Raw genomic sequence first — 13,317 nt, 5'->3', positions numbered from 1 at the left:
TCCCACTGGGAAGACTTCACTGGGTGCCCTCAGTGGGACCTAAGACAGCAGAGGCTGGCCCTGAGCACCCCCTGTTGTCTTACTTGTCAATGAGGAGCTCCTTCTCCTTCAGAAGGTGTTCATTACTGTTCAAGATGCTGATCCACTGTGCTGGCTCCAAGGTGGGCAGTAAAGGAGCAAAAGTGGCAGGATGGTGGCAGATGGCTCCATTCTGAAGCTGGAAGACAAGCGAGCCAGAGTGCTTGATTTTCACCATAAGCACCTGAAGACACCTGGGCACTACCCAGCTGGGTCTATAGCTAAGCCCCAATTTGGCTCAACCTGATAAGGCCAATGTTTATGAAGTAATTTTAGCTCTGACGCATGACTGCAAAGAACCTGCCAGGAATATCTGTGCCAATGAACAGCCTCTCTCAGAAGGGCTCTAGTTTCTAAGAAAAGGTCAGTTATCTTTTATATCTGGCAACAGAGGCAAACCAGGAGTTAGGATGCCGTCATCAATCGGGGAAGGGGAGTATGTCATACCTTCCCACTCTTTAGCAGCACAAAGATTTTTAAAAAGTGCAATAGTAATATAATAGAAAGAACACAGGGTTCAGAGAGGTTTTTAACTCTTGCTCAGCCACCTACCACCTTTGTGACCCTTGCAGGATTACTTATCATAAAAACCTGGGATGTTGTCACATTCACCTCATCAGGATGCAATGAGAATTAACTAAGATTCTGTATGTCAAAGAACCCAGCCTACCAGCTGGTGTGCGGGAAGCATGCTGTCAGTGTTAGAGTTCTTCCTTTTTGGTTTTTCCTCATAATCCTCCACTCCGGAGAACTTACCTGGTGTTTAATCAGACCATCAACAAATTTAATGCCCAACAGCTCAAAAGCCTTTAGCTCCATCTACAAACATCATCTTTCTTCCTTAACAAATGTTTTCTTTGGAGTTAAAACTTACAGGACAAAGGCTATCCAGTTCTAGAAACCTCAGAGAACCTCCAAATCCAAGGGAAGAAGGGTCTTTACCTGCATTTGCTCCATCTGTAAACGGATCAATTCCAGCTGCTGCCGACAAGTGCTGAGTTCACAAGACTGTTCCCTGGGATGCCAAGGGTCAGAACTCGGTTGCCAAACCTGAGAGGGCAGAGCCTTGGAGAGCCCAGGAGCAGGCTGGAGTCCCAAAGGGTGCACCCCACTATTGCTGGGGTGTGGACCATTCCGCTCAAATACTGCCCCACTGCCGGGTGCTTTCTTGGCCTCAGGTAATACTTTGTACAACTCCTTATTCGTGTCAGTTCTTGGATTGTGGAAGTGGACTCGGTAGTGGGGATCTGAATAAAGTGTCTCCATCACCGCCGACTGATTGAGGGTTGATTCCATGTTAGGAATATCAAACTTCCTCACTTGTTCCTCTCTTTCATGGCCCACTGCTGGAAACCAAGACTGCTCAACTCCGTTGTCTCCAGCAGCACCACAGAGATACATAAGGTCTCTGGACAGGCCCGGAGAACGTTTCATCGCACCGAGATCTCCATTTCTTGTCATCCCCACACTTTCAGCCAACCCAGACAAAGGGAGTTTGGAGGAAGAGGGTCCAGCAGGTGTAGAATTTGGCTTGGCAGGAGAATTCCCCAAAGTAGAAGGCATCACATGGGCTGTTGGGATGGTTATATGGCTTTTGATGGGCTGGAAAGAAGAACTGCCACTTGAGCTGCAAAAATCTGCAGAGAGAATAGTCTTCCATAAGTCACAATTGAAGGAGCAAGCTTTCTTCAGCTTGCTATGCTACATGTTCTCTACCTGTCCTGGGACCAGGCAGAGGGCACTATTACCAGAAAAATCAGGCAGAAAGGCACAGCAACCTAAATGGGAGATGGCAGTTCCAAGCTCTCAAAAGCTAATCACAAGGTAAACCAACAAAAGGCAACAATGGTTTCCATTTTAACTTGTACTTGAATAAAAAAAATCTTGCTACTCAACAACAAAGCTGAGAACTGAACTTTTAAAAAAATGTATCACTTACTTAAAGGAAATGGTTTAGGTCCTATTTTTCTGGAAGTTGAGCAAATCTATGCTATAATGCAATCTATATTCTTTCCAAGGGCTGCCAGAATCCTCTGTGACCTCCAAAAGTTCTCCAATGAAGGTGAGCAATGAATTTAAACAATCCAAAGAATAAGGCAAACTAGACAGTCCTGCTTGTCCCCAGGGCAGAGGGAGGCATCTGAGTCAGGCTTCTGTCCTCTCCCACACCCCAGACCTGACTGTGTGGATATGTGCAGTTATTCTTAGTAACTCTCGGGTTTCACTCAGCACAGGGAACACTCTCAAGCGGGTACACACTGAAATCCACTTATTTTATATTTTACCTTCCATTTGCCTCCTTGTTTGTACCCAACTGCAATCCTGAACTTTCAACTAGATTTATGTTTCCTTTGGCTCCTGCTGGGTCTTGGGAGATGACTCTGATGAAACCCACTGAATACGATTCACATTTCTACCACCTCCAGCTTCCTGGCAATACTCTGAGGTCACAGAACTAATGTGCAAGGGCAGCGGGCTGCAAACAAACAGCAAGATCCCTATCACCTTCAACAAGCAGAAAACAGAATAAGCAGGCAAAGAATACCAATTTCTTCTCTTTCAGTACATCCAGTAACTTCTCCCAAAGCAAACCCATCTGCCATGGAGGAAAAGGACTACCAATCTGTTTCTCTTCTATCAACCAACAGAGACCACTCAGTTAATGAGGACAGAGACTTTAATCTTTCCCAGAATTATGTGAGTATAAGAACTGCCATCTTCTCACTAAGCAGCTGTTTAAAACTGAGTAATTTCTAATTATGTGCATTGCATCTTTGGACCAAGAATCCAGGGAATTTCAAGGGTAACTTTACCGTCCCACAAGGTAAGTTGTAGGACTAGCCAGCAACACTGGAGTGATAGAGACTTCCAAGACAGTAAGCAATCTGCTTACAATCCTCCATGACAACACCAGAGTTCTCAGCTCTCCCCAGGGTCCCTGCTCCCCTCCCATGGTATGACTGCAGAGAAGACAGCAAGGATGTGGCACACAAGGGAGTGGCTGTTGTCATGAAGTTAGCAACATTTCCTGCCATTCTCCAGCCACAGTACTATGTCTCAAGACTCACCAACTTCTGTTTTGAGGACATAGCCCTCAAAATAATAATTCCAAAACCAAAGCAATAAGTAAGACTAAAGCAGGATAACACATTTTCCCAATTTTCCAGAGTGCATGGTCCACCTACAGATGACAGAATAAAGTGAAGTTTTCGTATTCTCAATTGGTTTACAATGTCTGATTCTAATGAACAGCGGCATACAACAGCGAGTAGCACCTTCGATCTAGTTTATGTTTTATAACATTCTGAAACACAACAACACTCAATCTTCAAAAGGGGCACTAGCTTACAGTTTCCTAATATATTCCAAAGTCAGAGTATAAGAGGTGATTTTTAATTAATTTATTTTTAAAGATTTTACTTGAAAGTCATAGTTACACACACACACACACACACAGAGGAGAGAGAGAGAGAGAGAGAGAGAGAGACAGAGAGAGGTCTTCCATCCGCTGGTTCACTCCCAAGATGGCTGCAACAGCCGGAGATGTGCCGATCTGAAGCCAGGAGCCAGGAGCTTCTTCCAGATCTCCCACGCAGGTGCAGGGGCCTAAGGACTTGGGCCATCTTCTACTGCTTTCCCAGGCCATAGCAGAGAGCTGGATCAGAAGTGGAACAGCAGGTCTGGAACTGGCGCCCATATGGGCACCACAGGCAGTGGCCCCAAGATATGTGATTTTTATTTAGAGAACTCTACAGTTCCCAAAATCAGACTCTTTAGTCTGTTAAGAATATAGTGTTAAATCTCTTCAACATTACTGATCTTGTGTCCCAACAACTCATTCTTTTTTTTTTTTTTTTTTTAATTTTTTTTAAAGATTTATTTAGGCCAGCGCCATGGCTCAACAGGCTAATCCTCTGCCTAGCGGCACCGGCACACCAGGTTCTAGTCCCAGTCGGGGCACTGGTTCTGTCCCAGTTGCCCCTCTTCCAGGCCAGCTCTCTGCTATGGCCTGGGAGTGCAGTGGAAGATGGCCCAAGTCCTTGGGCCCTGCACCCCATGGGGACCAGGATAAGCACCTGGCTCCCGCCTTCGGATCAGTATGGTGCACCGGCTGTGGCGCGCCGGCCGCGGCAGCCATTGGAGGGTGAACCAACGGCAAAAGGAAGACCTTTCTCTCTGTCTCTCTCTCACTGTCCACTCTGTCAAAAAAATAAAAAATAATAATAAAAAAAAATAAAAAGATTTATTTATTTATTTGAAAGTCAGAGTTACACAGAGAGCAAGAGAGGCAGAGAGAGAGAGAGAGAGGAAGAGAGAGAGAGAGAGAGATGGAGGTCTTCCATCCACTGGTTCACTCCCCAATTGGCCTCAACAGCTGGAGCTATGCCGATCTGAAGCCAGGAGCCAGGAGCTTCCTCTGGGTCTCCAACATGGGTGCAGGGGCCCAAGGACTTGGGCCATCTTCTATTGCTTTCCAAGGCCGTAGCAGAGAGCTGGACTGGAAGTGGAGCAGCCGGGATTCAAACCGGCACCCGTGTAGGATGCTGGCACTGCAGGCAGCAGTTTTACAGGCTATGCCATAGTGCCAGCTCCAACAATTTATTCTTTCTAGCAACCCTCCTTTCACGGTAAGGGTAGATTTAGCTATTGCTAAATTTTAATCACTTTTGATTACATCCCATATTGGTTTATAAAGTATAATACTTTGAAATAAGCCAGTGATACAGGCTGAATATATATATATATGCATATATATACATATATGTGTGTATATATATATAAATTAATAATAAATATTTATTTATTTATTAGGGCCAGTGCTGTGGAGTAGTAGGTTAAGCCTCCACCTGTGGCACCAGCATCCCATACAGGTGCTGGTTCAACTCCTAGCTGTTCCATTTCTGATACAGCTCCCTGCTAATGCCCTGGGAGAGAAGTGGAAGATGGCCCAAGTGCTTGGGCCCCCACATCCATGTGGGAGATCCAGAAGAGGCGCCTGGATCCTGACTTGCCCAGCTCCATCCTTTGTGGCTATTTGGGGAGTCAACCAGCAGATAGAAGACCTCTCTCTCCCTCTGTCTGTAACTCTGCCTTTCAAATAAATAAATCTTTAAATAAAATAAATAAATATTTAAAAGATTATGTATTGAGGCTGGCGCTGTGGCGTAGTGGTTAAAGCCGCCACCTGCAGTGCCAGCATCCCATATGGGCACTGGTTTGAGACCTGGCTGCTCCACTTCCGATCCAGTTCGCTGCTGTGGCCTGGAAAAGCAACGGAAGATGGCCCAAGTCCTTGGGCCCCGGTACCTGCATGGGAGACTCGGAAGATGCTCCTGGTTTCGGATCGGCTCAGCTCTGGCTATTGTGCCCATTTGGGGAGTGAACCGAAGGATGGAAGAACTCACTCTCTCTGCCTCTCTATAGCTTTGCCTTTCAAATAAAAAATAAATCTTAATAAAAAGATTATGTATTTATTTGAAAGAGTTACAGAAAGAGAGAGGGAGAGAGGGAGGGAGAGAGGGAGAGAGGGAGGGAGGGAAAGAGAGAGAGATCTGTTGGTTCACTCCCTAGATGGCCGCAATAGCCAAGGCTGGATTAGGCCGAAGCCAAGAGTTTTATCTTGGTTTACTATGTGGGTGGCAGTGGCCCAAATACTTGAGCCATCTTCCATTGCTTTTCCCAGGTCATAAGCAATGAGCTGTATCCAGAGTGGAGTAGGTGGGACACAAACTGGTGCCATACGGGATGCAAGCATCGCAAGCAGCAGCTTTTACCTGCTTGCCAGAACACTAGCCCCAGGTTGACTATCTTTTATAAGAAATGTTTGGGATCAAAAGTGCTTCATATTTTGTAGTTTTATGGGTTTTGGAATATTAGCCTAGACATTACCAGGTTGGATTTCAGATTATCAGGTTAGGGATGCTCAACCTGTATTTGTCTTTTTTTTTTTTTTTTTTTTGACATATAGAGTTAGACAGAGAGAGAAAGGTCTTCCTTCCGTTGGTTCACTCCCCAAATGGCCGCTATGGCAGGAGCTGTGCCAATCTGAAGCCAGGAGCCAGGTACTTCTTCCTGGTCTCCCATGCGGATGCAGGGCCCAAGCACTTGGGCCATCCTCCACTGCCTTCCCGGGCCACAGCAGAGAGCTGGACTGGAAGAGGAGCAACCGGGACTAGAACCCGGAGCCCATATGGGATGCCTGCATCACAGGCGGAGGATTAACCAAGTGAGCCATGGTGCCGGCCCCTTTATTTGTCTTTAGAAAAGAAATAAAAGCATTCTGAGCTAGTGAGTACCTGCTTCTGCCCTGTCCCATGAGAATCTTAAAACACCCAAATGAAGGGTAGAATCAGAAGCAATTTAGAGATCCAAGAATGAATTCAATTTTATACCAGTCATAAAAGTTCTTGTCACCAAGGATCCAAGCTAGATTCATAAACAAAATTAGCAAAAGTTAAGATAAAGATCATGGAATATAGTAAAACAGAAAAAGCGAAAAGGCAAAGGGCATCTTGGTTCCTTTAAAAAAAAAAAAAAAAACAGGCCGGCGCCGTGGCTCAACAGGCTAATCCTCCGCCTTGCGGCGCCGGCACACCGGGTTCTAGTCCCGGTCGGGGCACCGATCCTGTCCCGGTTGCCCCTCTTCCAGGCCAGCTCTCTGCTGTGGCTAGGGAGTGCAGTGGAGGATGGCCCAAGTCCTTGGGTCCTGCACCCCATGGGAGACCAGGAGAAGCACCAGGCTCCTGCCATCGGAACAGCGCGGTGCGCCGGCCGCAGCGCGCTACCGCGGCGGCCATTGGAGGGTGAACCAACGGCAAAAGGAAGACCTTTCTCTCTGTCTCTCTCTCTCACTGTCCACTCTGCCTGTCAAAAAAAAAAAAAAAAAATTAAAAATAAAAAAAATAATAATAAAAAATAATAAAAAAAATAAAAAACAAACAAACAAACAAAAAAACACACCTTCTAAACCAATGGCTTTAACACACTGTCAAGGTTACCACCATTTTAAAAGAATGTATTAGAAAGCAAAGATATTGGCCGGCGCCGTGGCTCAATAGGCTAATCCTCCGCCTTGTGGCGCTGGCACACTGGGTTCTAGTCCCGGTTGGGGCACCGATTCTGTCCCGGTTGCTCCTCTTCCAGTCCAGCTCTCTGCTGTGGCCAGGGAAGGCAGTGGAGGATGGCCCAAGTGCTTGGGCCCTGCACCCGCATGGGAGACCAGGAGAAGCGCCTGGCTCCTGGCTTCGGATCAGCGCGGTGCGCCAGCAGCAGCGCACTGGCTGCAGCAGCCATTGGGGGGTGAACCAACAGAAAAAGGAAGACCTTTCTCTCTGTCTCTCTCTCTCTCACTGTCCACTCTGCTTGTCAAAAAAAAAAAAAAAGTACTATTTAGTCAAAATGAAAATGTTCTATGGCTGTACATGTAGACAAAAACCGTAACAAGTCAAAATAAAATACTAACACTTTTCATTAAGCAGGTGATGGAAAGAGTACCAGTCAGGAGAATAGACTCATGACCAGCTGTGTGTCCTCAGGCAAGTTACTTAACCCCGCAGGGAATTTTTGTTATTCATCAGCAACAAGGAGCTCAACTTTTTTTTTTTTTTTTTTTTCCCTTTCTGAATGGGACAGATGCCTTTCATTGGCTGACCAGCGTGTCTAGTGGTGGGCTCAGGAAGGGCTTCCCTATTTGTCCCAGACCCCCTCTTTTATCTCCTAGGAATCAGGATTCATCAAGAGAGAAGAGGAGCCTGGGCAAGGGTGGCAGAGCTAGGATAAAAAACCAAAAACACAGGGTAGGATCCTCTAAGGGGTCCAGGGTAAAAATCTGGAGTTGCTAGGCAAGGCAGACAAAAATATCCATCAGGGCAGAGAGGAGGTGTTGCTCTCCACAGATCTCGCCATCTCTGCCAGGAATGGGAAGGTCAGGAGAACAGCGGCCCTTAGATAAGGCTCCGCCGGGGCTGGGCCCTTCCTTTCATCATCCTAGATGTTGTCTTCTGCTTCCCTACACTCCTGCACTCCAGGTAGGATTTTTTGTTGTTGTTCTAGTTCTTTTTTTCTTCTGCTATTTTCTGTTTCTCTAACAGCTGACTGTGAATTACCTACCTTGAACTCCAGATCCATGGTGGCTGCCATTGGTACATTCTATACACCTACAGGATCTGGACTAAGTGATTTTTAAAGTCCTTTCTACCTCAGAATCCATGATCCAATTTTACTCAGAAGTAAAATTTACTGAGCATAGCATCAAAATGTTAAAATTAGTGCTAGGTGTCTAGTAGTTAGTATTAGTAGATGGTTTTAATTTCCTCCTAATCCCTATTTTTCCAAACATTTCTATTTTTAAAAATAACTTTATTAAGACAGAATTCACAAACTATACAATTTACCTACTTCAAGAGCACAATTCAGTAACTTTTATTACATTTACAGAGTTTTGTAATCATGAGTGCTACAGTTTGAACATGACTTGGCTTGCCAACTCATTCAGATATTTAAACCCCAAAGTCTTATGTTAACAGTTCATAGAAGGGCCAGCACTGTGGCGCAGTGGGTTAAAGCCCTGGCCTGAAGCACTGGCATCCCATACGGGCGCTGGTTCTAGTCCCAGCTGTTCTTCTTCCAATCCAGCTCTCTGTTATGGCCTGGGATAGCAGTAGAGGAAGGCCCAAATTCTTGGGCCCCTGCACTCATGTGGGATACCCGGAAGAAGCTCCTGGTTTCGGATCCTTGCAGCTCCAGCCATTGTGGCTATCTGGGGAGTGAACCAGCGGATGGTAGACCTCTGTCTCTACCCCTCTCTGTAGCTCTGTCTTTCAAATAAATAAATCTTAAAAACAAAACAACAAAACAAAACAAAACAAAACAAACAAACAAAAAAAACAGCTCATGGATTAAGCAGGGAAGCTTAATCAAATTATGGTGTCTGCAAATGGGGGCTTTGGGAAGTGGTGGGATTAGGTCACTAGGGTGCCAAGCCATGATGGCTTTATGTAGGGACACATGGGCATGGAGGGTGTTTTCTCCCTGTCTCTGCTACTCAATACCCATGGGATCATCCCTCCACCATCCTCAGGCCTCACCAGATGCCTCAAACAATGTGGGTACCAAAATAATCCTTCTTCCTAAGTAGCTCTTCTCAGCTATTTTTGCTGTAATAACAAAAAGTGGGTTGGCGCTGTGGCATAGCTAGTGGGGCCACAGCCTGCAGTGCCAGCATCCCATATGGGCACCGGTTCAAGTCCTGGCTGCCTCTGCCTTTCAAATAAATAAATCTTTAAAAAAAAAAAAAAAAAAGGGGAGTGGGGTGGCGGCTCCATGGTGCAGGTTAATCCTCTGCCTATGGAGCCAGCATCCCATATGGGCACTGGTTCAAGTCCCGGCCACCCCCTCCTTCCAATCCAGCTCTCTGCTATGGCCTGGGAAAGCAGTAGAATATGGCCCAAGTCTTTGGGCCCCTGCATCTGCATGGGAGACCAGGAAGAAGCACCTGGCTCCTGGCTTCAGATTCGTGCAGTTCCTACCGTTGCAGCCATTTAGGAGTGAACCAATGGAAGGAAGACCTTTCTCTCTGTCTCTCCCTCTCACTGTCTATAACTCTACCTGTCAAGTAAATAAATAAAATCTTTATTAAAAAAAAAAAAAAAAAGCTAATATAATTACCATGACCAATTCTTACACCATTTTTCATCACTCCAAAAAGAAACCACTTTTGGGGCTGGCGCTGTGGCAAAGCAGGTAAAGCCAACCATCAACATTCCAAAGAGGCGCCAGTTTGAGTCCTGGCTGCTCCATCAGATCCAGCTCCCAGCTAATAGCCTGGGCAACCAGTGGAAGATGGGATGGCCCAAGTCCTTGGGCCCCTGCACCCATGTGGTAGACCTGCAAGACACTCCTGGCTCCTGACTGGCTCAGCTCTATCTGTTGAGACCATTTGGGAAGTGAACCAGCAGATGAAGCTCTCTCTCTCTAACTCTGACTTTCAAATAAATAAACCTTTAAAAAAAGAAATCACTTTTAACAGCTATGTTCCATTTTCCTCAACTTTCCCAGTCCTAGGAAACCACTAATCTCTTCTTTCTGTAGATTCACTTGTTTTGGACATTTCACAGAACCGGAATCATGAAGTGGCCTTTTGTGTCTTATTTTTGTTTTTAGTTAGCTTAATACTTTTAAGGCTCATCTATTTGGCAATATACATCAGTATTTCATTTCTTGTTATTTCTAATATTCTATTATACAGTATGGATACAGTACACTTTACTCAACGGTTGGTCATGTGTGGACATTTGGGTTATTTCCGCTTTGGAGCTATTATGAAAAATGCTGCTATGAACATTTGTGTACAAGTTTTTGTGTGAATGCATGTTTTAATTTCTCGAGTATATAACTAGGAACACAATTACTGGGCCACAAGACAACTCTGTTTAATCTTCTGAGGAAATGCCAAACTGTTTTTCAAAGCAACTCCAACAGTATACATCCTCTCCAGAATAAAGGTTCCAGTTTCTCTATATTCTCACCAACACTTGATATTATCTTTTTGTTTATAGTCATTCTATTGACTGTGGAGTACAAGTGTTTTTAAATGACAACATCTAATAAAGTATCAATATGATGAGTTTTGTGACTTTAATCAAATCAGTTACTTGGAAATTCAGGGTTTTTTAATCTGTAAAATGTAAATATTTGAGTTCCTTTTTTTTTTTTTTTTTTGACAGGCAGAGTTAGACAGTGAGAGAGACAGAGAGAAAGGTCTTCCTTCTATTGGTTCACCCCCTAAATGGCCACTATAGCCGGCACGCTGCGCCGATCCAAAGCCAGGAGCCAGGTGCTTCTTCCTGGTCTCCCACACAGGTGCAGGGCCCTAGCACTTGGGCCATCCTCCACTGTCCTCCCAGGCCACAGCAGAGAGCTGGACTGGAAGAGGAGCAACTGGGACAGAACCGGTGCCCCAACCGGGACTAGAACCCAGGGTGCCGGCGCCACAGGCGGAGGATTAGCCTAGCAAGCCGCGGTGCCTGCCACGAGTTCCTTTAAAAAAAAAAAAAAAAAGAAAAGAAAATATATATATATATATTTAAAAGGAAGAGTTACACAGAGAGGAGAGACAGAAATCTTCAATCTGCTGGTTCACTCCCCAGTTGGCTGCAACCACCAGGGCTGAGATCAGGCCAAAGACAGGAGCCAGGGACTGCATCCGGGTCTCCCATGTGGGTGCGGGAGCTCAAAGACTTGGGCATCTTCTGCTGCCTTCCCAGGTGCATTAGCAGGGAGCTGGACAGGAAGTGGAGTAGCCATGACGAATCAAAGCCCATATGGGATGCTGGCACTGCAGATGGTGGCTTAAGCCACTGAGCCACAGCACCAGCCTCCTTTCAGAATTCTTAGAAGTATTAATGATGGCCAGCACAGCGGCTCACTTGGCTAATCCTCCGCCTGCAGCGCTGGCCCCCTGCGTTCTAGACCCAGTTGGAGTGCCGGATTCTGTCCCGGCTGCTCCTCTTCCAGTCTAGCTCTCTGCTGTGGCCTGGGAGTGTAGTGGAGGATGGCCCAAGTGCTAGGGCCCTGCACCCGCATAGGAGACCAGGAGGAAGCACCTGGCTCCTGGCTTCAGATCGGTACAGTGCGCCGGCCGAGGCGGCCGTTTGGGGGGTGAACCAACGGAAAAGGAAGACCTTTTTCTCTCTCCTTGTCTACCTCTGCCTGTCCAAAAAATAAAAGTATTAAATGTAGAGAAATGTAGCATAGTACCTATCACAAAGTACATAATAAATAATAATCAGTTATTATCCCTAGATCTTCTGCCCTCTAGGAATTCATCATCTAAATGGAAAACCAACCAACCAGTGTGGGCACTTGGTCTAGCAGTTAAGGTGCCTGTGTGCTGTACAGGAGTGTCTGGGTTCAATGGCTGCCTCTAGACCCCTAGTGATACAAACCCTAGGAGACAGTGGTGATAATTCAGTTTCTAGCTCCTGGCTTTGCCCTCAACTGAACCCCAACTGTTGCCAGCACTTAGAGAGTGAACCAGCGCTCGCTCTCTGTATCTATCTCTTCATCTGTTCTCTGTCAATCAAATTAAAAACAAAAAAAGCTAACCTTGTAAAGTACTACCTGGTATTCGACACTTCGATTTAAGTGCAAAAACAAGTTGGGGTACTGGTGCTCAGAGGTGTTACAGGTTATGGAACTCAGTTACAATGGGGAATGTTTTTCAAAAGCTGTTTAAAAGTCTATTTGGGGGGCAGGTGCTGTGGCATAGCGAGTAAAGCCGCCACCTGTAGGGCCAGCATCCCATGTGGGCACCGGGTCAAGTCCCAGCTGCTCCACTTCCAACCCAGTTCTCTGCTATGGCCTGGGAAAGCAGTGGAAGATGACCCAATTCTTTGGGCCCCTGTGCCCGCTTGAGAGACCCGGTAGAAGCTCTTGGCTCCTGGCTTTGGACTGGTGTGGCTCCGGACGTTGTGGCCATCTGGGGAGTGGGCCAGCAGATGGAATACCTCCCCCTCCCCTGCCTCTGCCTCCCTGTAACTTACCTTTCAAATGCATAAATAAATCTTTTAAAAAAAAAGTATGCAGAGGGGAGATGTGGATTCTTATGGTGGGTTTGGATGCAGCTGGAAAGACCACCATCTTATGTAAATTGAAGGGATGGTTACTTCCATCCCTATAATAGGTTTCAATGTGGAGACAGTAGAATATAAAAATATCAGCTTCACAGTCTGGGATCTGGTGGTCAGGAAAAACCAGAATACCCAAGGTCTGAGTTTTGTGGTTGACAGCAATCAGAGCAGGTCAATGAGACCTGGGAAGGAAAGGCTAACCAGAATGTTAGCTGAAAATGAGCTCAGAGATGCAGTGTACTGGTGCTTGTAAATAAACAGGATCTTCCCAATGCTGTGACCACAGCAGAGGTAACAAATAATCTGTCAGAAAAACTGGGACATTCAAGCGACCTGTGTCATCAGTGATGATGGGCTTTACAAAGGCCTGGACTGGCTCTCTAAACAGCTCAAAACTCAGAAGTGAGGGGCCAGCATTTTGGCATAGCAGGTGAAGTGGCTGTCTGTTATGTAAGCATCCCATACTGGTGTGGGTTCAATTCCTGGCTGTTCCACTTCCGATCCAGCTCCCTGCTAGTGGCTTGTGAAAAGCAGCAGAGGACATCCCAAGTCTTGGTCCCTTGCTACCCAAGTGGGAGACCCGAAAGAAGCTCCTGGTTCTGACCTAGCC

General features: G+C 46.1%; 1 protein-coding gene and 1 pseudogene across 2 annotated transcripts in view; one reads left to right on the top strand and one right to left on the bottom strand.

Annotated features, from left to right (window-relative positions):
• CEP85 (centrosomal protein 85) overlaps positions 1-13,317 on the bottom strand; it is a 54,217-nt gene that overhangs the window by 15,443 nt on the left and 25,457 nt on the right. For both annotated transcript variants that reach the window (XM_062190684.1, XM_062190685.1), the window contains exons 4-5: positions 1,021-1,715; positions 84-217 (exon numbers count right to left, since the gene is read on the bottom strand). In XM_062190684.1, coding sequence (XP_062046668.1) covers positions 84-217; positions 1,021-1,715 — 829 coding nt within the window. The remainder of the gene's footprint in view (positions 1-83; positions 218-1,020; positions 1,716-13,317) is intronic.
• On the top strand, positions 12,285-13,113 carry LOC133760631 (ADP-ribosylation factor 2-like; annotated as a pseudogene).

The sequence above is a fragment of the Lepus europaeus genome, chromosome 5 (assembly GCF_033115175.1).
Source record: "Lepus europaeus isolate LE1 chromosome 5, mLepTim1.pri, whole genome shotgun sequence".
In the NCBI taxonomy this organism is placed as follows: domain Eukaryota; kingdom Metazoa; phylum Chordata; class Mammalia; order Lagomorpha; family Leporidae; genus Lepus; species Lepus europaeus.
Note: the sequence above shows the minus strand (reverse complement) of the source record. Positions and strands in the feature narration are given on the sequence as shown.